This window comes from Oncorhynchus gorbuscha, linkage group LG05 (assembly GCF_021184085.1).
Source record: "Oncorhynchus gorbuscha isolate QuinsamMale2020 ecotype Even-year linkage group LG05, OgorEven_v1.0, whole genome shotgun sequence".
NCBI lineage: Eukaryota > Metazoa > Chordata > Actinopteri > Salmoniformes > Salmonidae > Oncorhynchus > Oncorhynchus gorbuscha.
The window spans coordinates 58,192,043-58,217,972 of NC_060177.1; the positions used below are offsets into that span (position 1 = coordinate 58,192,043).

At 43.3% G+C, this 25,930-nt stretch overlaps 1 protein-coding gene across 3 annotated transcripts; it reads left to right on the plus strand.

Moving 5' to 3' along the window:
- Window positions 1-15,831: 15,831 nt before the first annotated feature.
- Window positions 15,832-25,883, plus strand: LOC124036142 (LIM/homeobox protein Lhx2-like). Of its 3 annotated transcripts, XM_046350332.1 has the most exons (6): window positions 15,832-16,403; window positions 16,736-16,898; window positions 18,352-18,554; window positions 18,946-19,316; window positions 22,262-22,464; window positions 22,969-25,883. In XM_046350332.1, the coding sequence occupies exons 2-6, from the start codon at window positions 16,779-16,781 to the stop codon at window positions 23,248-23,250; spliced, it is 1,179 nt and encodes a 392-aa protein (XP_046206288.1). In that variant the 5' UTR covers window positions 15,832-16,403; window positions 16,736-16,778; the 3' UTR covers window positions 23,251-25,883. The 3 variants fall into 3 exon arrangements, with proteins under 3 accessions (XP_046206288.1, XP_046206287.1, XP_046206289.1); XM_046350331.1 differs by having other exon boundaries at window positions 15,832-16,898; XM_046350333.1 differs by having other exon boundaries at window positions 15,832-16,898; window positions 22,937-23,159.
- The last annotated feature ends 47 nt before the right edge of the window (window positions 25,884-25,930 follow it).

The window sequence follows — 25,930 nt, forward strand, 5'->3', positions numbered from 1 at the left end:
TACTTCCTCAGTGGTAGGGAGGCGAGCAGGCCAGAGGTGGATGAACGCAGTGCCCTTGTTTGGGTGTAGGGCCTGATCAGAGCCTGGAGGTACTGAGGTGCCGTTCCCCTCACAGCTCCGTAGGCAAGCACCATGGTCTTGTAGCGGATGCGAGCTTCAACTGGAAGCCAGTGGAGAGAACGGAGGAGCGGGGTGACGTGAGAGAACTTGGGAAGGTTGAACACCAGACGGGCTGCGGCGTTCTGGATGAGTTGAAGGGGTTTAATGGCACAGGCAGGGAGCCCAGCCAACAGCGAGTTGCAGTAATCCAGACGGGAGATGACAAGTGCCTGGATTAGGACCTGCGCCGCTTCCTGTGTGAGGCAGGGTCGTACTCTGCGGATGTTGTAGAGCATGAACCTACAGGAACGGGCCACCGCCTTGATGTTGGTTGAGAATGACAGGGTGTTGTCCAGGATCACACCAAGGTTCTTAGCGCTCTGGGAGGAGGACACAATGGAGTTGTCAACCGTGATGGCAAGATCATGGAACGGGCAGTCCTTCCCCGGGAGGAAGAGCAGCTCCGTCTTGCCGAGGTTCAGCTTGAGGTGGTGATCCGTCATCCACACTGATATGTCTGCCAGACATGTAGAGATGCGATTCGCCACCTGGTCATCAGAAGGGGGAAAGGAGAAGATTAGTTGTGTGTCGTCTGCATAGCAATGATAGGAGAGACCATGTGAGGTTATGACAGAGCCAAGTGACTTGGTGTATAGCGAGAATAGGAGAGGGCCTAGAACAGAGCCCTGGGGGACACCAGTGGTGAGAGCGCGTGGTGAGGAGACAGATTCTCGCCACGCCACCTGGTAGGAGCGACCTGTCAGGTAGGACGCAATCCAAGCGTGGGCCGCGCCGGAGATGCCCAACTCGGAGAGGGTGGAGAGGAGGATCTGATGGTTCACAGTATCGAAGGCAGCCGATAGATCTAGAAGGATGAGAGCAGAGGAGAGAGAGTTAGCTTTAGCAGTGCGGAGCGCCTCCGTGATACAGAGGAGAGCAGTCTCAGTTGAATGACTAGTCTTGAAACCTGACTGATTTGGATCAAGAAGGTCATTCAGAGAGAGATAGCGGGAGAGCTGGCCAAGGACGGCACATTCAAGAGTTTTGGAGAGAAAAGAAAGAAGGGATACTGCTCTGTAATTGTTGACATCGGAGGGATCGAGTGTAGGTTTTTTCAGAAGGGGTGCAACTCTCGCTCTCTTGAAGACGGAAGGGACGTAGCCAGAGGTCAGTGATGAGTTGATGAGCGAGGTGAGGTAAGGGAGAAGGTCTCCGGAAATGGTCTGGAGAAGAGGGGAGGGGATAGTGTCAAGCGGGCAGGTTGTTGGGCGGCCGGCCGTCACAAGACGCGAGATTTCATCTGGAGAGAGAGGGGAGAAAGAGGTCAGAGCACAGGGTAGGGCAGTGTGAGCAGAACCAGCGGTGTCGTTTGACTTAGCAAACGAGGATCGGATGTCGTCAACCTTCTTTTCAAAATGGTTGACGAAGTCGTCTGCAGAGAGGCAGGAGGGGGGGGAGGGGGAGGAGGATTCAGGAGGGAGGAGAAGGAGGCAAAGAGCTTCCTAGGGTTAGAGGCAGATGCTTGGAATTTAGCGTGGTAGAAAGTGGCTTTAGCAGCAGAGACAGAGGAGGAAAATGTAGAGAGGAGGGAGTGAAAGGATGCCAGGTCCGCAGGGAGGCGAGTTTTCCTCCATTTCCGCTCGGCTGCCCGGAGCCCTGTTCTGTGAGCTCGCAATGAGTCATCGAGCCACGGAGCGGGAGGGGTGGACCGAGCCAGCCTGGAGGATAGGGGACATAGAGAGTCAAAGGATGCAGAGAGGGAGGAGAGGAGGGTTGTGGAGGCAGAATCAGGAGATAGGTTGGAGAAGGTTTGAGCGGAGGGAAGAGATGATAGGATGGAAGAGGAGAGAGTAGCGGGGGAGAGAGAGCGAAGGTTGGGACGGCGCGATACCATCCGAGTAGGGGCAGTGTGGGAGGTGTTGGATGAGAGCGAGAGGGAAAAGGATACAAGGTAGTGGTCGGAGACTTGGAGGGGAGTTGCAATGAGGTTAGTGGAAGAACAGCATCTAGTAAAGATGAGGTCGAGCGTATTGCCTGCCTTGTGAGTAGGGGGAAGGTGAGAGGGTGAGGTCAAAAGAGGAGAGGAGTGGAAAGAAGGAGGCAGAGAGGAATGAGTCAAAGGTAGACGTGGGGAGGTTAAAGTCGCCCAGAACTGTGAGAGGTGAGCCGTCCTCAGGAAAGGAGCTTATCAAGGCATCAAGCTCATTGATGAACTCTCCGAGGGAACCTGGAGGGCGATAAATGATAAGGATGTTAAGCTTGAAAGGGCTGGTAACTGTGACAGCATGGAATTCAAAGGAGGCGATAGACAGATGGGTAAGGGGAGAAAGAGAGAATGACCACTTGGGAGAGATGAGGATCCCGGTGCCACCACCCCGCTGACCAGAAGCTCTCGGGGTGTGCGAGAACACGTGGGCGGACGAAGAGAGAGCAGTAGGAGTAGCAGTGTTGTCTGTGGTGATCCATGTTTCCGTTAGTGCCAAGAAGTCGAGGGACTGGAGGGAGGCATAGGCTGAGATGAACTCTGCCTTGTTGACCGCAGATCGGCAATTCCAGAGGCTACTGGAGACCTGGAACTCCACGTGGGTCGTGCGCGCTGGGACCACCAGATTAGGGTGGCCGCGGCCACGCGGTGTGGAGCGTTTGTATGGTCTGTGCAGAGAGGAGAGAACAGGGATAAACAGACACATAGTTAACAGGCTACAGAAGAGACTACGCTAATGCAAAGGAGATTGGAATGACAAGTGGACTACACGTCTCGAATGTTCAGAAAGTTAAGCTACGTAGCAAGAATCTTATTGACTAAAATGATTAAAATGATACAGTACTGCTGAAGTAGGCTAGCTGGCAGTGGGTGCGTTGTTGACACTACACTAATCAAGTCGTTCCGTTGAGTGTAATAGTTTCTACAGTGCTGCTATTCGGGGCTAGCTGGCTAGCTAGTAGTGTTGTTTACGTTACGTTGCGTTAAAAGAACGACAATAGCTGGCTAGCTAACCTAGAAAATCGCTCTAGACTACACAATTATCTTTGATACAAAGACGGCTATGTAGCTAGCTACGATCAAACAAATCAAACCGTTGTACTGTAATGAAATGAAATGAAAATGTGATACTACCTGTGAATGCGACCGGGTTGTTGAGTTCTATTCAGAAGACGTTGGCTAGCGTTGGCTAGCTGTTGGCTAGCTAGCAGAGTCTCCTACGTTAAGGACGACAAATAGCTGGCTAGCTAACCTCAGTAAATTAAGATAATCACTCTAAGACTACACACTCTAAACCTAAACAACACAATTATCTTGGAACGAAGATACGAAGACAGCAAAGACAGCTATGTAGCTAGCTAACACTACACTGATCAAGTCGTTCAGTTGAGTGTAATAGTTTTCCCAGTGCAGCTAATCAGTGCTTGTGGTTAGCCACTGTCACCGATTCCCTCCAAACAACTGGGAAGTCAGACTGTTGTTTGGAAGGAATCGGTGACAGTGGCTAACCACAAGCATTGCAACTGGGAAGTCAGACTGTTGTTTGGAGGGAATCGGTGACAGTGGCTAACCACAAGCATTGAAACTGGGAAGTCAGACTGTTGTTTGGAAGGAATCGGTGACAGTGGCTAACCATAAGCATTGAAACTGGGAAGTCAGACTGTTGTTTGGAAGGAATCGGTGACAGTGGCTAACCACAAGCATTGAAACTGGGAAGTCAGACTGTTGTTTGGAGGGAATCGGTGACAGTGGCTAACCACAAGCATTGAAACTGGGAAGTCAGACTGTTGTTTGGAGGGAATCGGTGACAGTGGCTAACCACAAGCATTGAAACTGGGAAGTCAGACTGTTGTTTGGAGGGAATCGGTGACAGTGGCTAACCACAAGCATTGAAACTGGGAAGTCAGACTGTTGTTTGGAGGGAATCGGAGACAGTGGCTAACCACAAGCATTGCAACTGGGAAGTCAGACTGGGAAAGAATTGCAACTGGGAAGTCAGACTGGGAAAGCATTGCAACTGGGAAGTCAGACTGGGAAAGCATCTTCGTTTAAGTTTGACCATCCTAAGGGGCCTCTTGTTTTCCATAGATGGCATATGTCCTTAAAGGGATGTTGGGATTACTGCACTGTTTACCAGACCAATGCATGGGTCACCACAGCATTAGAGCTCATTCTTCACATGCGAGTCCAGTTCAGGTGTCACATGGGTGGTAGCAAAATAGGTACATATGAGGGCAAAGCACGCCAACACTTTCCAGGTGGCATGTAGGCTGTTGAATGGCCTCCTGACATGTGGCAGTCCAGATCCATGGTGTATCTGTCTGTTGTAACTGCCAGAGGGGGTACTGATGGTGGAGGGGGCCTATCAAGGAAAGGTCTGGGAGATTCAGGACGGCATTGGAGAGGTGTGTTGGTTCAATGTGGTGAACACCTGCCTTATGAGCTTGTCGTCATGTGTGGTTACATCCACCCCATCCACCATAATGTCACCAAGTCAATATGTATGGCAACTCCAGGGCAGACTGGGAGATTCAGGATGGCATTGACATTGGAGAGGTGCAATTCCAATCATATGTGAAGGCCAACTAAGTTGATGGCATTTATTGTCAATGAGTGTCAGGTTGTGTTGATTCATTGTAGTGAACACTTGCCTTATGCTCTTGTCATCATGTGTGGTTACATCCACCCCATACACCATAATGTCACACAGTAAGTAATCAACTCCAGGGTGGCCAGCCAGGATGGGTTATACCCCTCAGGTAGGGGTAGAAAACTAAAGCCCTTTTTGAAGATTAACCGCAAGTCTATACTGTATGTTCTGTTCCACCCTTTCTCTCATTCATTTCCCTCCTCACTCAGCCACCTGCCCTCTCTCACCTCATTTTAGTCCTCAAATTGTAATCTATCACTCCCTCCACTCCACCATAACACTCTCCCCCTCTATCCCGTTCCTCGTCTGGTCTCAACTGGTCACACGGCTCTCTCACCCCCTCTCCCCTCTTCACAGTGCTACTCTGTAGAGTAGATAGACATGGTGTCTATCATCGTCCATCATTCTGTTGTGTCCCCCTCTACCCTTACTTTCTCATTCTCACCCCTTCAGAGTCTCGGATGCCCCCCCCCCCCCCCCCACACACACACACACACTACCTCTGTACCCCCATGTCTCAGATCTCGCCCTGTTCTTAAAATTCACTCCCCCTCCATGGCTTGATCCTCTCTACATGTTGCAGCCCCGCTTCCGCTGCTGATTAAAGGTGCCTCACGGTCAATCTGACGCCTGCATTGGCCGTGCTGCATTTACGGTGATATGGCCACTGCAGAAGTCAAGGTATTCATACTTGTTGCGCTTCGCCGAGCAGCGCAGAGCTGTTGACGAGGAAGTGAGTTTGTGTTTATACAGGACCTCCCGCCCTCACCTACCGTCAACCAATCATGTCAATGTGGAGCTATACAGAGTACTACGCATTGTTACAACATTTGAGAGGCGCACGGCAATGCGGTTCCGAGCTCAATTTGGCCTCTGTGTGCCTCCGGAGGCTTGATAATTGTGTCACACCATCCATACGGCACCTCCGACCACATTTTAAATTGGCTCTTACAGGCTTGAACCCTGACTGTCCAAGAATGAACCACTTCCTCTGTGGCTGCAGTAAAACACAACCAGAGTTTGGCTGGCGTGTCACACAGCAGCATTACACTACTACCACTACACTGTTCCAACACAGCCAGGGAAAGTTCTCCTGCGTCCTTGAGGTCCAACTTTACACCTTCAAACGAAGGGAAAAGTCACACTAATTGATGGTGGATCTGATTAAAATGAGCAGTTATAATGAGAATGGGACTAGAAAGAGTGCGAGCTGTTCTGTGTTCTACGCTACACTTCTAACCTTTCAGTCGGAGGGCGAACCCCTTTGATGTTCCCCACTCTTTTCATCAGCACCGTTTTGGTTATGAAAAAGCGATTTCAAGTACAAAGGGGAAGCCCACATTTGTAATTTGTCTTCTCTTCAGGAACAAATGGTCATCAGAAAACCGTTTTTTACCTTGATGTAAAAAAAAAGCAATCTAAACTAAAACTGCAAATGAAAGGTGGTAGAGAGGTGATGGGGGAGAGAGATAGAAGGGGGAGGGGTACTGGCAATAGACGGGGCAAGGACACAGAGCTACTCTGCCTGGAGTCTAAACCTATGCTAACCTCACTGTGATCACACCCTCCATAGGCTCACAGTCTCTCTCCTTGTTAGAGGGAGACAGTGGGGACTGAAGACAGGGAGTGGGGAGGTGTGGGGAGGTGGAAATAAAGGTTGAAATCCTTGACTGTGAAAACTGGCATAGTGGGGAACATATGCAGAGCCTGTTTGCCTAATAACCTGAGTCTTGTAAAATGTGAATGTGAAGTCCTCTGGAGCATATAATTTAACACCCCTGTGCCAGGGGAGATGGGTGAGAATTGATGTGAGTACACCTTGACAAAGGCTATTCTCCTGCTTTCACACCAGCAGAGCAGTGCCATTTAGGGGGCTACCGCTAAGGCTGGGCTGGCACAGCAACCATCCTGTACGAGTCAACTCCACACACACACACACACACACACACACACCACTCTTACCCACCCTCATCATACATAGCCTCACTCAGCAGACCAACACAATAACTAATTTAGCTATCCAGCCTATATAGTGCCCAATAGTACTTCAGTGTACTTTTCCTTCTTTTTTAAAATGTTTACTTAGAGCAAATCTTTTGAATGCGCTTTACCTTTATTTCAGTGGATATGGACTAAAACTGTGACAAGGATTATAAGGCCTATTCATCCCATGTGGTCTATATGTTCTATCAGACACATCCCAATGCCGTCTCGGTCTCACGTCATCCAATCAGTTCTGTTACGGAGTTTTTGGGGGACCTGTGGTCGGCCCATGGAATGAAAAACAAGAGGGCTGATTTATTTGATCCCCTTCCCTCCTTTCTCTCCCCACCATCCTCTCCTTGAAGGAGCACCAGGCCCTGTCCAGCATCTGCTAGGCGGATTAGCTGCAGAATACAGAGACTGCATTTTGTCCTCAAGAGGCTTTACTGTACGGCTCACCACTAGCTCTCTTTCCTTCCTTTCTCCCTCTTAATGTACCGCTTCATTGAAAAGAGGCTAAATCTTTGTTAACAAGGGAACTATGAACTCACAGGGAGTTAATCAGAGTCAATGCCAGGCTGGGGGAATTTACATGTGAATTGGCTGCGGCTGTATACCAGGCTTCTTTATGTCATTCACTCCACACAGCCCCTCAGGCTGTTGGCCTCAAATACTTCCTGCTTCCATACAGGCATATATAAATATGCTACCCTATATATATGCTACCCTGCAAGCGCAAGGCCAGTTGACTCACAGGATAAACCAAAATCCTCCAATATGATTTGATTACCCTGTGATCTCCGCAAGCATGATTGCATTCATAAAGGGTTCTGCATCAACGTTAAGAAGGACAGCAGTGTTTTAAACGGGACTGTCAAAAAGCAAGCGCATGATGAATGACAGCAGTGCTATAAGGCTGCAATGAATCAAGAAAACAAGTGTATTAACCTAACCGTTTAGACACCGTACCCCCTGCAGTGGTGGTGTGCATTTGGGAAGCCAGGATCTGGTAATGACCTTCCTGGAGGACTTGCTTGTTCTACAATTTAGCAAGGAGAAGAGTTACATGGCGGGGGTGGGGGAAAGGGTTAAGACAGAAAGTAAAGCTGAAGTGGAAATGTAGACTTAGTGGGATTTACCCATTTGAGAAAAGACCTTTTTATTTGTTTTGTTGGTTTATCCTCTAAACCTCTCTCACCCCCCTGCCTAAAAGCTTTTGACATCTTCATCTCATTCACAGTGGGCAGGCTTTGTTTGCTCTGCTTGGAAAAGCGGATTGGGCTTCGCCGTCCTCGCTCCGTGGCACAAGCGGAGGACTTTGCCATGGCAAAGGGGACTTTCTCCTTTCTCCTCCCCCCTCCTTTTCCACATGACCACAATATGGTCATTGTCTGGCAGTGAATAATGTGGCCACTCGGGCAGCAAAGGTTGCTCCTCGGGGTTTGACTGTGAACCAGCTCTTTTCTTCACCGTGAATGGACTCTAATCCATGTAAATATAGGACTCTGAGTACAGCTTTACCGCAGAGGGGGCAGGGGGTTAGGGAGAGGGGGAATGGAGAGGAGGGTCAGCAATTTAACCTTTGACCCAACAACAAATAAGAGGCATGTAAGTTCTCGAATTGCTCTCCAAAGAAGGGCTCCTGTGGTGGATCGGGGTTCTTTTGTGTCACCACTGTTTGGGTATGACTAACGGGGCTGTGCTGGAAGCTGTGACGGGAGCATGGAGTACTGCAGGAGCAGTGGACGCACTCATGATACTCACTGAGTATTATAAGTTATTATTCACATGATATGGGGACAAGAAAGTCACCAAATCGACCACTCTGTTTGTTGCTTGTTTGCATGATGTCACTATTACTGTATCCACTATGTGGATGAGGTTAAAAGTACTATACTGTATGTCAATAGCGTACTGCATGTTGTTGTCTTCAATCTAGTGCAAAAGCCCATTGAACATAATGAACATAACATAATAGCATGTTAGGCTATATACGTACACTACATGACTAAATGTATGTGGACACCTGCTCGTCGAACATCTCATTCCAAAATCATGGGCATTAATATGGAGTTGGTCCCCCCCTTGCTGCTATAACAGCCTCCACTCTTCTGGGACGGCTTTCCACTAGAAGTTGGAACATTACTGCCGGGACTTGCTTCCATTCGGGCACAAGAGCAATAGTGAGGTCGGGCACTGGGTTAGGATTGGCTCGCTATCGGCGTGACCTAGTCCAGCTCTAGCAGGACAGAAATTTGACAAACTGACCTGTTGGAAAGGTGGCATCCTACAGCGGTGCCACATTGAAAATCACTGAGCTCTTCAGTACGGGACATTCTACTGCCTATGTTTGTCTATGGAGATTGCGTGGCTGTTTGCTCAATTTTATACACCTGTCAGCAACGGGTATGGCTGAAATAGCCGAATCCACTCATTTGAAGGGGTGTTCGCATACCTTTGTATATAGAGTGTATGTAAAACTCCCATGAACGCTCAGAATTCCAATGCAGGACTGTGTCTGAGCTCAGGCAGCCTAGCCTTTGGTCAGGGTGCTACCAGTGGAAGTCTTTTTAACTTCCTCCCACTGAGAGATTATTTAATGCTTCTTTAAACACAGGACCTTAAAGAGAGCCAGAGCCATGCTCTGGAGGCATCGCAAGAGCACAACATCTTATAATGATTGAAACAAAACCCGTCTCTATCTCTCTCTGTTACGTAGTTAAGCCTGTTTGTCTGTACATCAGTCCATTTCAAGTAAAACTGTATGTCTGTCTGTCTACCCTGCATTTGTTAGCGCCAGTACTAAAAGTGCAAACAGAACTCCCTCTGATGTTGAAATGTTGTGTTGTCTTTGAAAATGGCTTATTTGAGGGGAGGGGGGGGGTCTGAAGGTGTATCTTCAGAGCGATTGAGCGGAGATGTTGGACAAGCCCTAATAAAGCCTTACAGTTTAGACTGAGAGAGTGTGTGGCCCATACTGAACTGGAGTTTAGACTGAGAGAGTGTTTTGGCCCATACTGAACTGGAGTTTAGACTGAGAGAGTGTTTTGGCCCATACTGAACTGTAGTTTAGACTGAGAGAGTGTTTTGGCCCATACTGAACTGGAGTTTAGACTGAGAGAGTGTTTTGGCCCATACTGAACTGGAGTTTAGACTGAGAGAGTGTTTTGGCCCATACTGAACTGTAGAACTGAGAGAGTGTTTTGGCCCATACTGAACTGGAGTTTAGACTGAGAGAGTGTTTTGGCCCATACTGAACTGGAGTTTAGACTGAGAGAGTGTTTTGGCCCATACTGAACTGGAGTTTAGACTGAGAAGCTGCACTGATCCTAACACCATACTCAAATTAAGACTGAAATATTTAATGGTCCTGATAACACACTGGGGGCCAGATGGAGAGTGTGCTTATTCTAGTACTACACTAGAGTTTCTCTGTCTAATATTGTACTGAATTTACTCTTTCTTGTAGACTAATAAATTCAGAGTCCAGGCAGGGCTGAGGCTGACTGACCTGATGTAAGTCAGACCTGGTGTGTTTCATGGTGCTGCCACAGACAGAACCACTCATTTCTATGAGTCATTAACAGAATGGGACAGAACCACTAGTTGCTATGGGTCATTAACAGAAAGGGACAGAACCACTTGTTTCTATGTGTCATTAAAAGACAGGGGCAGAACCACTAGTTTCTATGGGTCATTAACAGACAGGGACAGAACCACTAGTTTCTATGGGTCATTAACAGACAGGGACAGAACCACTAGTTTATATGGGTCATTAACAGACAGGGACAGAACCACTAGTTAATATGGGTCATTAACAGACAGGGACAGAACCACTAGTTAATATGGGTCATTAACAGACAGGGACAGAACAACTAGTTTCAGGGTAGCCTAGTGGTTGGAGCGTTGGAGCGTTGGACGAGTAACCGGAAGGTTGCAAGTTCAAACCCCTGAGATGACAAGGTACAAATCTGTTATTCTACCCCTGAACAAGCACTTAACCCACTGTTCCTAGGCTGTCATTGAAAATAAGAAGTTGTTCTTAACTGACTTGCCTAGTTAAATAAAAATGTAATTAACGGACAGAACAACTAGTTTCTATGGGTCATTAACAGACAGGGACAGGAGCACACATTTCTTTCGTCATTGAATGCTTTCCTTGTAATCACACACAGGCACATCACAGTCATAAGTATATCAGCCTCCATTGATAATATATATATAACACAGAAATAAGTATATTACTTGACTGAACTTTCACACAATTCTCGTACTTTGGTCAAGTTATTACGCCCAAAGTGACGACATGTGGAAACATACATGTAAAATATGTGTGCGTGCGTGCGTGCGTGCGCGCGTGTGTGTGTGTGTGCGCGTGTGTGTGTGTGTGTGTGTGTGTGTGTGTGTGTGTGTGTGTGTGTGTGTGTGTGTGTGTGTGTGTGTGTGTGTGTGTGTGTGTGTGTGTGTGTGTGTGTGTGTGTGTGTGTGTGTGTGTGTGTGTGTGTGTGTGTGTGTGTGTGTGTGTGTGTGTGTGTGTGTGTGTGTGTGTGTGTGTGTGTGCGCGTGTGTGTGTGCGCGTCTTGATTAGGTTTAGGTGATTCTTTTTCCCTTTCATGTGGTTTTAGTCTCCTGTGCTTTGTTCCATTTCTTAATTACAGTAGTCTTCTCCTCTGAGATATATAACCCCCTCCCCACATCCAGCAGCATCCCATTAGCTCTGGACTGATGCTGTCTTTCTTAATACCTTTATACAATTAAAATAGACAGAGATCAAAAAGATACCAGAGCCTTACAAGGGAGATGTTTTTCACAAAATGCAGATTGTGTTATTGATGGCTGCCCATTTGGAAATCATTATGAGACAAGGAGTAATCGGTGAAGCTGCCTCAGCATTCAGAATAGAACACCCCCTCCCTATGGTCTTTCAACCAAGTGTCAAAGTTAGTTTTAAGTTCTTAAAAACAAAGTCCAATCTGAACGAACTACTTTATTAATAATGCTTTAGTTAATTGGATGCTCTTGGCTATACTGTAAGTATATTAGATAATAAAGTGTGTATTGCTCTGTAATGGGGCTATTTGTTGTGAGGTTATATGGTGTTGGTGGGAGATAGTATGGAATTGAACTTGACGTTCCAGTTTCATGCATTTTTCCCAGTTAGAATTATGTTAAACATAACTAACTCTCTCATGTTTTCTCCAACACTTTTCGTGAAGGGATACTCAAACTAGGAAGTGTTTGTCAAGGTGCACTTGCTGCAATTCTCAGTCTACTCCCCTGGCGTAGGGTGTTCATTTTCGTGTCCCAGACCTCTGAAGGAGCAGCTCTGTGCATTCATCTTTAAGTGAATTTTGCCTTGTGTAGTATCAAACAAGACCTGCGTGCTAATTAATGTATGAATTAATCAACATTTGCAATAATATGATTAATGATTTCATTGAATATCAATTAAAATGATTATTTTATGATTGCTATGATTATTATTATTATCACCATTTGAGAAATTGTAACGTAAGTCTACTGACATATTTAATGTAATAAGAAAAAAAACATTGCTTTTCAATGTATTTTTATAATGACAGACTAGTAGCCAACCATGCCACTCTCTGCCAGTACCCTCGGAAATACAATTTGGGGGCCAAAATAATTGTAACTTTTTCATAAACAATGTGGAACCACTAACCTAGTCCTATGAACCATCATTAGCACAAAATTCCACTCATCATTGGTGCCAATTAGTAGGTTGCGAACAATCAATTTCAATCTTAGCCAAGCTGGAATTTCATGAATTTCACATTTCACATCATTTCAAAAGTATACCCCCATTTGGAATTAACTGTATTCTAATTTAAATGGAATTTATCCAAACTTGGCAATAAATGACCTCTTTAGAGAGAGAGCTATTCGGACATTTTGAAGTTGGTAGCTAGATTACTAGCAGGTGGATAATGACAAACTGAACGTGCAAGGGAGAAGAAGATGAAACATGAAAGTGTATTTCATTACATCAATGAAATCGTTTGATATCATGAAATCGCGTCCCATATTAGCCCACTCCTCCAGAGCTTGCATAGCAGCAGCGGAAAATGTCCACTATTCACACTTACAACACGATACACAGCGTTTCCGTGCCATTTCATATTATATCAAAGATTGATGATGGTCGCTTTACTAAACTGGGAGTTTGTTGGAAGTGATTCGTAGCAGCATATTATATTCCAGCATGTCACGAATCCAGTGTAGGCCCAACCAAATGAGAAGAAATGTGCGTGGAGTGTTGTCAATTTGATGATGCCTTGAAATAATTGTCACCAGGGGATTTGCCGACACAGCAGTCTTTAGACAAAAGACGGCTATATGCTCTGGTGTATTGGTTCCATAGTCAACGACTGAAACAACCTTATTGACTTTGACTTCAACAGCACAGACGCATGAGGAGGAAGGTTAAAATCAGTATGTCTGCTGGAGAAACAACAGAGCAAGATAACGTCCTAAATGTTCATAAGGAATCGGCAAGATTGTAAATTGTTTTTTTGAGCACGAGAGAGAACAATTGGCAGACCTGGCAAAGTCAAGTCCCATTTAATAAAAATAAGACTTATTATTGAGACGATTTGAGCTTGAAAATAAACATAATCGCAATATCACATTTCATACACGCCCACAGACATGCCCGGTGCGACAATGTGTAACTTATAAGACAGCAGCATTATACCAGACAGGGAACGCAGATGATAAATATGCATGTATTCAATTAAGGGTATTACACAGGGGTTGATTTGCATAAGGATTTATGAGCTCAACATGCCTCTTCATATTTGTGCTATAAAACGTTAAAATCAACGCAGGCTATCTGTGCTTGGAAGGAACAGGTATTATGGGCTATGGGTTATTTTGGGCTATGCTACTTTTAAGACCCCCGCCACCACAAGCGTTTCTTTCTATATGCAACTACAACTGACTGGAGATATGGGGGGAAAGGTCAATAAAAATTAGGCAAACGTGTAGGCTAATTGTGAAGTAGTGTAGTGATCATTTTATCATCATGAATTAGCCTACGGGTAACAATATGTGTATTACTATAATATTATGATTAATGACATCACAATCATGATTATTAGGCCTATGTCATTATTGCTGTTTTTGACGGCTTTATAGTAGCTGTTAAAGTTGAAAGATAAAGCGTGGAAAAATATATAAAGACCGTTGTTTTCCCCATAAAAGTCGGGAGTGCTAGAAAGATAAAAGTTTCTGCTAAGTGGATTCTGGACTCTCTTCATACAAGCTATATTATAGGTGGGGATTTTCCATTGTTTAAATCTGAGACAGAAATCGAACAAATAAGGGCAAAAGTTTTCATTTCTTATCCTTTCCTTTGCCATCGATGAAGAATAGGCCATTCTATAACGTGATGGTTTCAAAGGGGAGCAGTGTGCCTAGGTCTTGACAGTGTCCTTGTTTTAAGAAACACAATTCTATGGCTGTGATGTCATTTTCTCACACACATCTCAGGGATTTTCTGTCGCCCATTATTTTCCTGAACAAGGCAAGTCCTCCTCTGATGACGAAGTCCGAACTCCCCTCCCAATTAAGATCACATAGCTAATTAGAAGAGCGGATCCGGAGTAGAGGCTTCGACTACGGCCAGGGACAGCAGCGTCACCCACCACGCAACACTGGTTTGCAACTGGAGGAAATGAGAAGGGAAGTCTTGAGTCTAAACGGGAGTACCATTGAAATCATTCATATTGAAGTGTGTGTCATTAGAACAGACACATCTTCAATTTGGGAGATTCTTCATTTAACCTAAATGACTCGCGCTGCACGAGGTGGATTTTGTTCACTTAATGTCACACATTTTGTAATGCTTGCGGTTGACACGGGCAAATTGTTGTTTTTAAATGACTGAAGAAAAATGCCTCTGAGTTGGGGGCCTATTGTGAGAACTTGTTGTTGATTTGGTTTATTTTGTATGGATTAAACCGATTCAATACGGGCCTTAATTTGTGATATCAATTTGCCCTTATTAAAGGCCTATGTTGCTGGTATTTGTAACATGATACTATTTTTATTGAACCCTTATTTTACCAGTAGGTTTACTGAGAACCCATTCTCATTTAAAACAACGACCTGGGGAATAGTTACAGGGGAGATGAGGGAGGATATAGATTAAACAAATCGAACACAACATTTAAATCTATACAACATCACCGTGATGGAACCGTCATTTCAAAGGACTATTATTTCTCTCGTTGCTCAGTGAACGTCTTCTTACACTACAATATACAACCTGTGCACTTTATCGCAAGCATGTGTCTTTCATTTTGGTGTGCTTGGCAGGCCTATATTTGAATGAACCCAACTAACAACATGTGACTTGCGTGTTTCTGTCTCAAATGTCGGCCAGGAGCTGAAACGGGAGTGACTGAATAGGTATTCATGACTTATTGTCAGCGTACTGTGTATCCAGTTGTCTGGTGCTTCCTGCGGTTCCCATGACGCAGAATGCATTGAGTCCCTATGATGGAATAAAACCATGGTGTCTCCGGCGCCAGTGTGACATGCTCTAAACAGATGGTCCAATAGAGAAAGTAATGCAGGAGATCATGTAAGCTGTAATTTGTTAAATGTTATGAAATATTACGATATAAAGATATAATAAATGGGCCAGGGTGGGTCAGAGAGAGAGAATTGAATTGAATTGGGAGAGAGATATGCATGAACGTCATGTGACAACGGTTCAACAAATCACCTTTAACCACACTCAAATCTTTGCAACACTGTCAAATCAATATTCCCGTTCTTCTTCTTCTTCTTCATCTTCATCTTCTTCTTCTTCTTCATCTTCTTCTTTCCATGTTGTTTTAGACTAGACTAGATAAGCTCTAAACTAAAGGTATCCAGACATCTAATCAAAAGCAGTCACAGAAAGGATGCGTCCAAACAGCATGACATGGGCAACCAACGAAAGAATACTCTGCATACTTCTTCCACAGCAGTAAAATAGGAATTCGACGATGTTGAAGAACCAATGAACATAAATCGTGGAACGTGACGTAAGGGTCCCTGTAGAAAAGGCGCGGAGTGTATCTCAAGGCCAGAGACCGCGGAACAGTGATAGGGGCTGCCTGCTTGAGTCTTAATGTATAGTCTTAGTCGACTCCTCCTTCTCGATTACTCACATGCATCTTTCTTGGCAAAGAGAAAAACAATACTAAAGGAAACAGCTTTTCTCTCAGACCTCCAACAGGATCCAAAAGCAACACAAATTAAAATTGCTAACGAGTTATAGCTTTTTGTTGTTGTTAAAAAGCATAGGCTACATGTAGATTTTCATAACATCAATGCTGTTTTAACACCAACTTGGACAGTGTATTTTAGTTATGTGACAAACTGAAGAGGACGCAGCTACATGGAGATGCACGCGCCTACAATCTCAGACGCTGTTGTGTTCTTGATTTTTTTCTATTCCTTCGATTCGTGTGGAAATCATTTTAGTGTTACAGTGATGCAGGAGTAGAGGATTCCAATAAAAGTAGCGACAGTGTCCATTGGTCGAGTTAGTATTGGTCGGCGAAGGACTAATTCATTCGTTTACTAATGCCCTGCAAAATGTTTTAATCCAAATTCCCCTGAAGAAATAGGAGGGACCAGTAGCAGACCCATGCAACGGGGCTTCGATAGTTGGTATGTTTTTAATTCCTTAGGAATTATTTAGCAAATGGCATTTCTTCTCGCATGATAATGGAATAATATATTGGTATGCTGCATATAATTAATTAGTATTAGTAAAACGACGGATTCCGTCACTTTAATTACTGAATTATAGCCTATGAGAGAGAGATGCAGAGATTCGGATGATGATTTCCATTGGCAGATGATAGTGTGGAGAACACGTGTCCATTTTTGCCTCACATTTTTTCTGACCCGGAATTCTTACATGTCACACCAAGAAGGGAAATAATCTGACTGCCAATGCACGGGCTAGGTTTGCGTCTTATGGAAATCTTTGGTTGCAGATCTGAGGAAAACACGTATAATATCATCCCCTCTGCGGCAACGATGCTTTTCCACGGACTCCCTGGAGGCGACATGCACGGTGTTGTGGAAGAAATGGAGCGGAGAGGAAAGAGCGAATCCGCAGCTATCAGTTCGGCCATAGACATGGGAGAATCTGAAACGGTAGGCAACAGAACAACCACACGCTGAGGGGTGATTGCAATCGAGAGTATAGCGAGCAGTTGTGTACATATATCATAATGAGCAGCGAAACTTTGATGCCGAAAATGCAGGAGCAGTGCACTATAAAATCATACTTGGGATATTAAAAAATACTTGAGATAGGCTATTAAAACTTGTTGGACTACGAAATAACTTTATTGTTATTATTTTGAAAAGGTCTTAAACAATGTATATATGATTGTGGAATTATTTTGAATCTCTATCACAATACAATTTAGCGTAATCTAATAATAATAGGCTAATGAATTCATAGGCATATGCTAATCTGTTAATAGCAAATATCAGGGATGTTTTTACTATGCACGCTCAAGTGTTTTTAAGCATGACATTGTTCTGGTGTTAGAGATATGTTGTGGATTTAAACGACATCATAATGAAATGAATGTTTCATAATGTTCTACTTTTTAAATTGTACAACATTACACATTCATCAATTCGTTGTCCAAATGAGTATGAGGCCTATATGCTACTGTTTCTGCCCTTACAAATAAGGGTACAATTCATAGATATATGTTATGCCTTTAGTCTAAAACGTGCATGTGTTCAAATCTTGTTTGATTAAATGTAACTTGAGTTAAATTACAAATGAATTCGTTAGAATAGTAACAAATGTGAGGGGGGGGGGTCTTCTTCCGATAACATTGGCATTCACTTTGTTGCCTATATTTTTTGCCTAGGCCTAACGGGTGGGTAAGAAGTGGTTTGATCTTTGATCTGTTTGGCTATATGTGATAATGTATTCGTATTGTGGTGAATTTCCTTGTTTTGTTATATGGTATTAGCCAAATCAAATTTGGCTAAATCCCCCCCAATAATAATAATTGTCCCAAAAGTGTTTAAGAAATGATCATTTTCATGAAACTTTTTAAAAGAGTAAAACCATTTTAGAGAATAGGCCTAAAGATAATGAAGTGTGTGTGTGTTTATATTTGTAAGTGTGTTTTGATTTGATTAGGAATTCTGAAATCGTAAATCTTGACGCGAGTAAGCCGTTTTATTTCGAGGACTACAGGCTACATAACATGTGCTTTGTTGTTGTTTATGGATTAATGTTTCACTTGTAAATGCCCAAAATGTTTATGACAGGGTATGCTTTGGTCTAGAATAGGATACAGTTAGCCTATCTATAGGCCTGTAAACTGGCATATTTTAATTAATGTGAAAAAAAAATGTTCCTTCATTTCTAGACTAAATAAATAACCCCTGTATTGTGCGTTGCAATGCCCTCAGTCAGATATTACAACATGTTCATGCAAAACATCGTATTTAAAACAAGGTCTGATAAAAAGGAGCATATCTTCCGGCGGGAAATTATATATCATTTCGATATGGGTGTTTGATGACATGTGGTTGGTCTGTGTTTTAAGTTTGTGTTTGTTTGGTTGTCTTCTAGAACATGCAGTGCATGAACAGTGACAGGGTGGCTCTGTGCGCGGGCTGCGGTGGGAAGATAGCTGACCGCTACTACCTGCTCGCGGTAGACAAACAATGGCACATGCGCTGTCTCAAGTGCTGCGAGTGTAAACTCAACCTGGAGTCCGAGCTCACCTGCTTCAGTAAAGACGGAAGCATCTACTGCAAGGAAGATTATTACAGGTAACTCCATAAACTCCGCAAAAAATGTAAAAGGGTTTGGTGATTATGAAGAATAACAAACGTTTGAAGTCAGATTTGCCCTAAAAACAGTCAACCCTGGACACATGATATTTAATTTGGGCATTACAACACCATATAATATGCTTTATGTAGTCTATAACGTGGCCATACTACAGAGCTTCGACACAGCATGAAAAGTGCCCTTGCGCAAAACGCATTACATATGGCCTGTGTGAGAGTTTCAAAGTACTGTTCTGTTTCAAAGCGGGACATGGAGTAGGGTTACATAGCTGCCAATGTACTGTATGTGCTACTAATTGACATGGTTAAGCATAATTCACATCTAATCCAAATGTGTCCATCCACTGACTAGGTTCTGTTTTCTCTGCAGAAGGTTTTCGGTCCAGAGATGTGCCCGGTGCCACCTCGGGATCTCGGCCTCAGAGATGGTGATGCGGGCCAGGGACTTGGTGTACCACTTGAACTGTTTCACCTGCACATCCTGCAACAAGATGCTAACGACTGGGGACCACTTTGGCATGAAAGACAGTCTGGTCTACTGTCGGCTGCACTTTGAAAATCTCATACAGGGGGAATATCAGACACATTTCAATCATGCGGATGTAGCCTCTCACAAAGGACTGGGACCTGCCAACGCTTTGGGACTATCCTACTTCAACGGCGTGGGGACTGTGCAGAAAGGGCGGCCCAGGAAAAGGAAAAGTCCCGGGCCAGGAGCAGATTTAGCAGCCTATAATGCCGGTAAGACCACAGTGATAACATTTCCATTTAATATAGGCCTTTTCAGAACAACGCCATATTGACTCAGTGGCCACTCCCCCCAATCAAAAAGTGTTCATTGCGTATGACAAAATTACATCACTCTGCAATTTATAATTATTGCCAAGTCCAACGCAGGCCAACAATCATTAAAGGGTGGGACTTAAAAGGGCAGGCGAGTCTTTATCCAAATGATTTTAAGCATGGTAATCATTTAAAAAGAGTAACTTAGCTGTTCTCAATAATATATAATCTACATTCGATGCAACGACAATTTTATATAGATGTTGCATGCTTTTAGGCTAATGTGTTTGTTATCTCAATCGTATCATTCAAATAGGGAGGTGCAAAACATTTCGCCCTCTTCATTGCATCAGTTAATCTCTAACGATTTAAATAGGCTATCATAATCAATTGATGGTATGATATTTTTGTTTTTGCAACCATTTTTTTCAAACCAATATTTCAATGACTTCTTTCTGTTCTTTGATTTAAGGTATAGGCTATTATTTCATAGGCCTAAAGGGCACATGGGGCCTATATCAGAAGACACGTAGCCAATTATTTGATTTTACTACACAAAGTTGTTTTTTTAATCAATCGTGTTCTTTTCCTCCATGGACGTTCGGATTTTGTTAATGTCAGAAAAGTATCGTAGCCTAAAAGGTTGTAATATTGCATATCTTATTTGTGCTCTGGAGAAAGTAAATACCAAATGTCACCATCATTGTAGGCTACACTGTCGTTGGACACATCTGAGTTAATTTAGGCTTAATATTCAAAACATTTGACATTATTTCTCAGACGAAATTATAACATGCTGGTTTACCAAATTGCTGCCGATTATTCATCCGAAATCCCCCTCTCCACAATTCAATTGCAATTCAACAGTGTGTGGCAGGGCAGTTTTATCCGTAGCATTTTTCTTCCTGTCCTCTAAAAAATGTTTTTGAAGTTCCGGCTTTCGCCTTAGCCATTTTCCACTTGTCAGGCTCTATAGACGTCTAAAGTTCCCCTTCTCGCTCCGATGCGCACTCGGGGACAGGTTGGTCTGGGACGTGGCCCGGATGGGTGTGCACTACAACAGATCAATGAGGCTTGACGAGTTATCCGGTAGTGATTGTGGCAATGAGCAGTTGTTGCAACAGCAAAATAATTTCTATCATCAAGAAAGGCCCCTTCAACAAGCACAATTGTCTTCTTGTATCGACATTTGTGTCTTGGGAATGAAACATTGCCGTCAGTTATTGTGTTAATAAACTGTTTTCAGGTGTATTCCATGCAGCTTTCATCATATAAGTCAATCGTAGAATAAAACATTGACAAAGGGCAGGTGAATCGATCTACCTTCAGGATATTGTCCTACGGGCTATTCAAATAGGCGTATATAAAATCACTTTTCTATTTAGGCCTACGCACCACTAGCTCGTGTGTCATCATTCACTTGGTCATATGAAGATTTTCCACATGGTTCATCATCTGATTGAGTCACCATACTTTTTCATCCAGTAAACCCAAGTAGCATGTCTCACAACATCTAAGCGAGAAGGGGAGGGGGTTGGTCCGCTACTGCCCTCTACTGTTTACGGATTGGGCCAGTGACTGCTGTACAGATCAACCCTACTGCATTTGATTAATAAACAACCTATTTAAAGTAGGCTATTGACTAAAGTCACCTAACAATCGTTCACAAACAAAATCGACGTTGTGTTTTAATAAACATTTAATACGTTTCTGAATGTGTTGTGGTCTGTAGAAGCTAACCTATACATTATTTCCAGCTGCTATTAGAAAGGTACTCAATCAGCCTATCAATAGCTTTTGAGAATTTGCGAAAGATAAATACTTTTTATGTATGCATGGTGTTTGTGGTTTATTATCTGAAGTGTTATTCTGAGAAATTTGAATGACTAATATTTATTGTAGGCAGCATTAAATATGTCTGAACTGTCATGAATAGATAGCGACACTTAAGCATTTGCCAAGAAAATACTGTCATGGAAATGTGTCATGTTTTTGCGTCCACGATTTGATTATCTAGGGCAGAATATAGCATATGACAATTAATATGACAACAGCCATCATACAATTAGGGTTAGTATTATTATTAGTAGTAGGCCTAGTACTAGTAGTAGTAATATCAAACTATATTAATTCGACTATTTTTGTATTTATTTTACCCGTTTTATGTGCTTATTATTTCAACTCAATTCATGGCATTTTTATTTCGCAAACTGCCAATGCATATTTCACAGCGTAAGACCTCTACGTGTAAAGACACTCCAGCCAATACTAGCCAGAAAGTCATTCACATGCACATATTTTAATTGGTTGATATTTTACACAACCCGCCTATGACACCATATAGTGAGTCTCTGCTTAATGCATGTGAATCTAACACTGGCTATCGCCCTAAAAATGTGTCATTGTTAGAAGTCAATGTTCATGTTAACACTGACATATACAAATATCACAAATACATCAAATATCTTACAAATATAATATGATATTTGGATCATGGTACTGGGTGGTGTAAGGGCCTTATTAGACATTGCTGTTCAATAGTAATAACACTGTGGTTGAATTTACAATCACTGTTCAATTATACCTACGATTTTCATGTTTGTATTCCTCTGCACGCTCTCTACCCAACATTGCATTACTAAACCAATTTTAAAACATGGCATTAAAAGCCAGCTACACTCACTGCTGGGCTGCATATAAGCCAGCATGTTGCTGATTTGATTAAGGTTTCAATTCAATACACAATGTCGAAAAAAAAATACATAACACGGTCATGTTTAACTTATCCACTTGTTTGTGAATGAAACACCATATTCAGGTGGACTAACCAACATCTACAATTTGTGTGTGTGTTTGTGTGTATGTGTGTGTATGTATGTATGTGTGTGTGTGGTGTCCTCCAGCACTCAGCTGTAATGAGAACGACGGCGACTCGATGGACAGGGACTCCTACAGCTCCAGTCAGAAGACCAAGCGCATGCGGACCTCCTTCAAACACCACCAGCTGAGGACCATGAAGTCCTACTTTGCCATCAACCACAACCCAGACGCCAAGGACCTGAAGCAACTGGCCCAGAAGACTGGCCTCACCAAGCGTGTACTACAGGTTAGACACACGGCCTATACTGTATTGTTCCTCATATTTAACCAAATGAGAAACTACACACAAATGGAAAAATAAAACATGTTCTTGTGTATTATGATGGCAATACAATTGAATAATGGGATGTTGAAATTAAACGAGTAACAAAGGGACGTTTTTCTATTTAAATTTCCAGATAGGAATTGTAAGGAGTGGGAGTAGTAAAAACAGTCTGTACAGTTTATTATGGGGAGCGGGGAAGCACAACAGAGAGTGCTTGATTTCCACAAAGACGACAGCAAATTATCTAGGGGACTGAAGAAAAAAATGAGACAAAAAGGTTTCTGAACAAAAATTCTGTAAAAATCGCTCCGCTTTAATTAACACTCCCAGAAAACAAAGCAGTCATTTTGCTTTGATGCGTTCTATTTTTCATGCCTGTTATTCCAGTTGAAACCTTCCCTCTGTCTTTTCCCCACGGTTCCATCACTAACAGTCGCAACGATGTTGCCTTGCTGTGGTACACAGGTCTGGTTCCAGAATGCTCGGGCCAAGTTCCGGCGGAACCTGATGAGACAGGAGAACACGGGCGTGGACAAGACCTCAGACGGCTCCACCCTGCAGGGGGGCACACCCTCTGGCCCCGCCTCAGAGGCCTCAATGAGCCCCTCCAGCACACCCACGACCCTGACGGACCTGACCAACCCCACCATGCCCACCGTCACCTCCGTGTTAACCTCTGTGTCTGTCAGCATGGATGTTCACGAGTGCAGGAGCCCATCGCAGACCACCCTGACCAGCCTGTTCTGACGCCCCCTCACAGACTTCCCCCTTCAGCTTCCTCTGATGCCCCCAACCCTTTAAGCAAACACCCTGACCAGCCTCTCCCTTGACCCGACCCCCCCCCCCCTCGACTCTGTCCACTCGGAACCTAAACACAGACCCTTGACAGAGACATTGAATGGACTAGAAAAACTAAGGTAAAGGAAAAAGGATCTTACTTTTACTCTGAGCCCATTTGAGAATATTTGCATAGTGAGGCTGCAAAGCCTTGCAGAAGGAACCGTTGTTGTTATTCTGTTGTTGTTGTTGTTGTTGTTTTGTTGAGAACTGAAGAGACTTGATTTGCATTTTTCAGTGTTTACAGAATGAAACTTGGGGAAAAGAAGAAAAAAAAAACTGCTTAATTTTGGAAATTCATTTTTTCCAGCACAATATTTATGTTGTTGTACAGGAGTCACTGTTAGGAAACATTGAGAAGGATTGTAAAATGATGGGAAATCTGAGATTAAACACAGGCTAAGATATCCTAAGACTGCAATGTGCCTTACACTCCATTTTATCTTCAATTGGCCCCAACATATCCAGACCTATTTCTCCCAGTAACATCAGATAGATACACATGTTTTGAACCAACAGAGAGTATTTTGGATCAAGGGTGTAGGAGTAAATGTGTGTGTGTTCCGTGTGTCTGGTGCATGTGTGTGTGTGTGTCAGTGTGGGTTTGTGGTCTTAACTGCTGTTGAATAAATCAAAAATTACATATTTACACGCACACACAAACACAGATCTGGCGTATGATATCATACAATAGGTTGAAATGAAACAGCCAATGAAAGCTTGTTTTGTTTTGAAATATTGTGATCTTACGATTTGCATTTATCTTACAAGAACATCAAATCTATACCTCATTTACATAAGAACTTGATATCAATGAAGATGGTTTTGCTGGCTAAATCCTGCTGTGACACACATTGCACACTGGCATCCCGACCTCTTACCTCAACTCAGCTTCCACTGTTCAACACAACTGGGAATTTTGAATTGCAATTGGTCAAAATGTTGTTTCCCCCAACAGGAGTTGAAGCACTAAAAGCCAATATAAGGCTATTTTCAAGTGTATCTTTAATCAGACACAATGTAGCATGATATATGTAGGCAGCGTGTTATGTCCAAACAAGAGAAAAGGCCAGCTATTTATATTTGTGCTAATTATCATAAAGCTCTAATTGTGGGCTTCTGTTTTAAGTTGTGCAACCATTTACTTCCAAATTCTGTTACATGAAACAACATTCAACTGGCTACAAATGTTTAATTTTCCCTTTTGTGTACAGTATCACAAGCCAGATATTTTACTCATAGGGAAAAAAAGATGAGTATATGAGTGAGAATACGCAGTCATACGGTTCCTTCCACCTTCATCCCTCAAACACTACTACTACTACTACTACTACTACTACTACTACTACTACTGTACCAGCTACTGGTCTCCAATGATGTATGGTTATTGACTGAGGACTTACTGTTTTCCTGCACCTTCTTGTACAGATCCTGACCCTTCGATGTAGTCTTCAGTTCTGTAAGAAATATAAAAAATTAATTATAACTTATGTCATCCTTACAAATTTGTTCCTTCACGTCTGTGGGTTTTGTATTACACCATTAAAAGCACTAACCTATTTTGCATTGCTCGACTAAAGCCTCACATTGAGATGGTCTGTCATCTATCTACTGTAGTGGATGGTGGTACTGTAGATGTATTGTCATAGGATCAAATCTGTCTCTACATATGCATTCCCTTCCTTTCAGCATTCCAGGGATTCTGTGCTCGTGTGGCAGATCCAGTCTAGATCCATTATTGGAATTGCAGAAATGAGGGTCATGCGAGGCCTGCTCACATAACCATTCAGACCAGGGCCGACTGGCTTTTATATGAGCTAATGTTTTTTAGGGGAATTTACTTGGCCACAGACAGTTGAAGAAGATCTGAACTCTCACAATAAAGGCACGGTTTGGACCAACCTCTAACTGGTATAAAACTGGTCACTTAGCATCCGCCATGTTGGCTTTGAGTTATAGTATGTCAACAGGCTGGTGGTGCTACCATACGTGACCCGGGTTGTTGTACACACTATGTCAACCAACCCGTTAACATTTAACAGTAAGCCAACATAGTAACACCTACTCCGTGTGGACCAGAAAAGTTGACTTTATTAATAGTAACAAAACAAGCTTCTCTAACCAAGAGACCGTTGATTGGGCTTGGTAATCATAAAACAAACTGTTTCGTGGGCAGCTTTCCCCTCTCAGCTGGGGCAATATGTGTCCCATTTGCTCATGGCACCAGTGACCGCCCGCTCAGCTGAAACTAATAATATGAGGAATTTCATCTCTGATTGTAAATCCACACCAAGCCAGACTAAAGGCGTCCGCATGGTCCCTCACTGAAACAGTCCGGAAGAGTTCGTGCATATATTATGATGACATTTTTGTGATGATTTTGTTCATTTTGGACTTGGGTAAGGGTTTTGTTCGATTGTTTGGGCACACACAAAAGTTTCTTGAGGCAAACCAAAGTCGGTTGCCGAAGTCCACGCCCCTTCGTCAGTGATTGGTCAACAGTAGGGATGCTTCAATAAAGTCTTTGTTGTCATTCAACGAGAGATGACTCGTTTTCATGCCATTTCTTTATCTAGAAATACTGAACCAG

Excerpts from the sequence above, each read along its gene's own strand:
- LOC124036142 (XM_046350331.1), top strand. The coding sequence starts at position 16,692 with ATGCACGGGCTAGGTTTGCGTCTTATGGAAATCTTTGGTTGCAGATCT. Across the intron at positions 16,899-18,351 it reads ACATGGGAGAATCTGAAACG|AACATGCAGTGCATGAACAG; the intron begins GTAGGCAACAGA and ends GTTGTCTTCTAG. Across the intron at positions 19,317-22,261 it reads TTTAGCAGCCTATAATGCCG|CACTCAGCTGTAATGAGAAC; the intron begins GTAAGACCACAG and ends GGTGTCCTCCAG.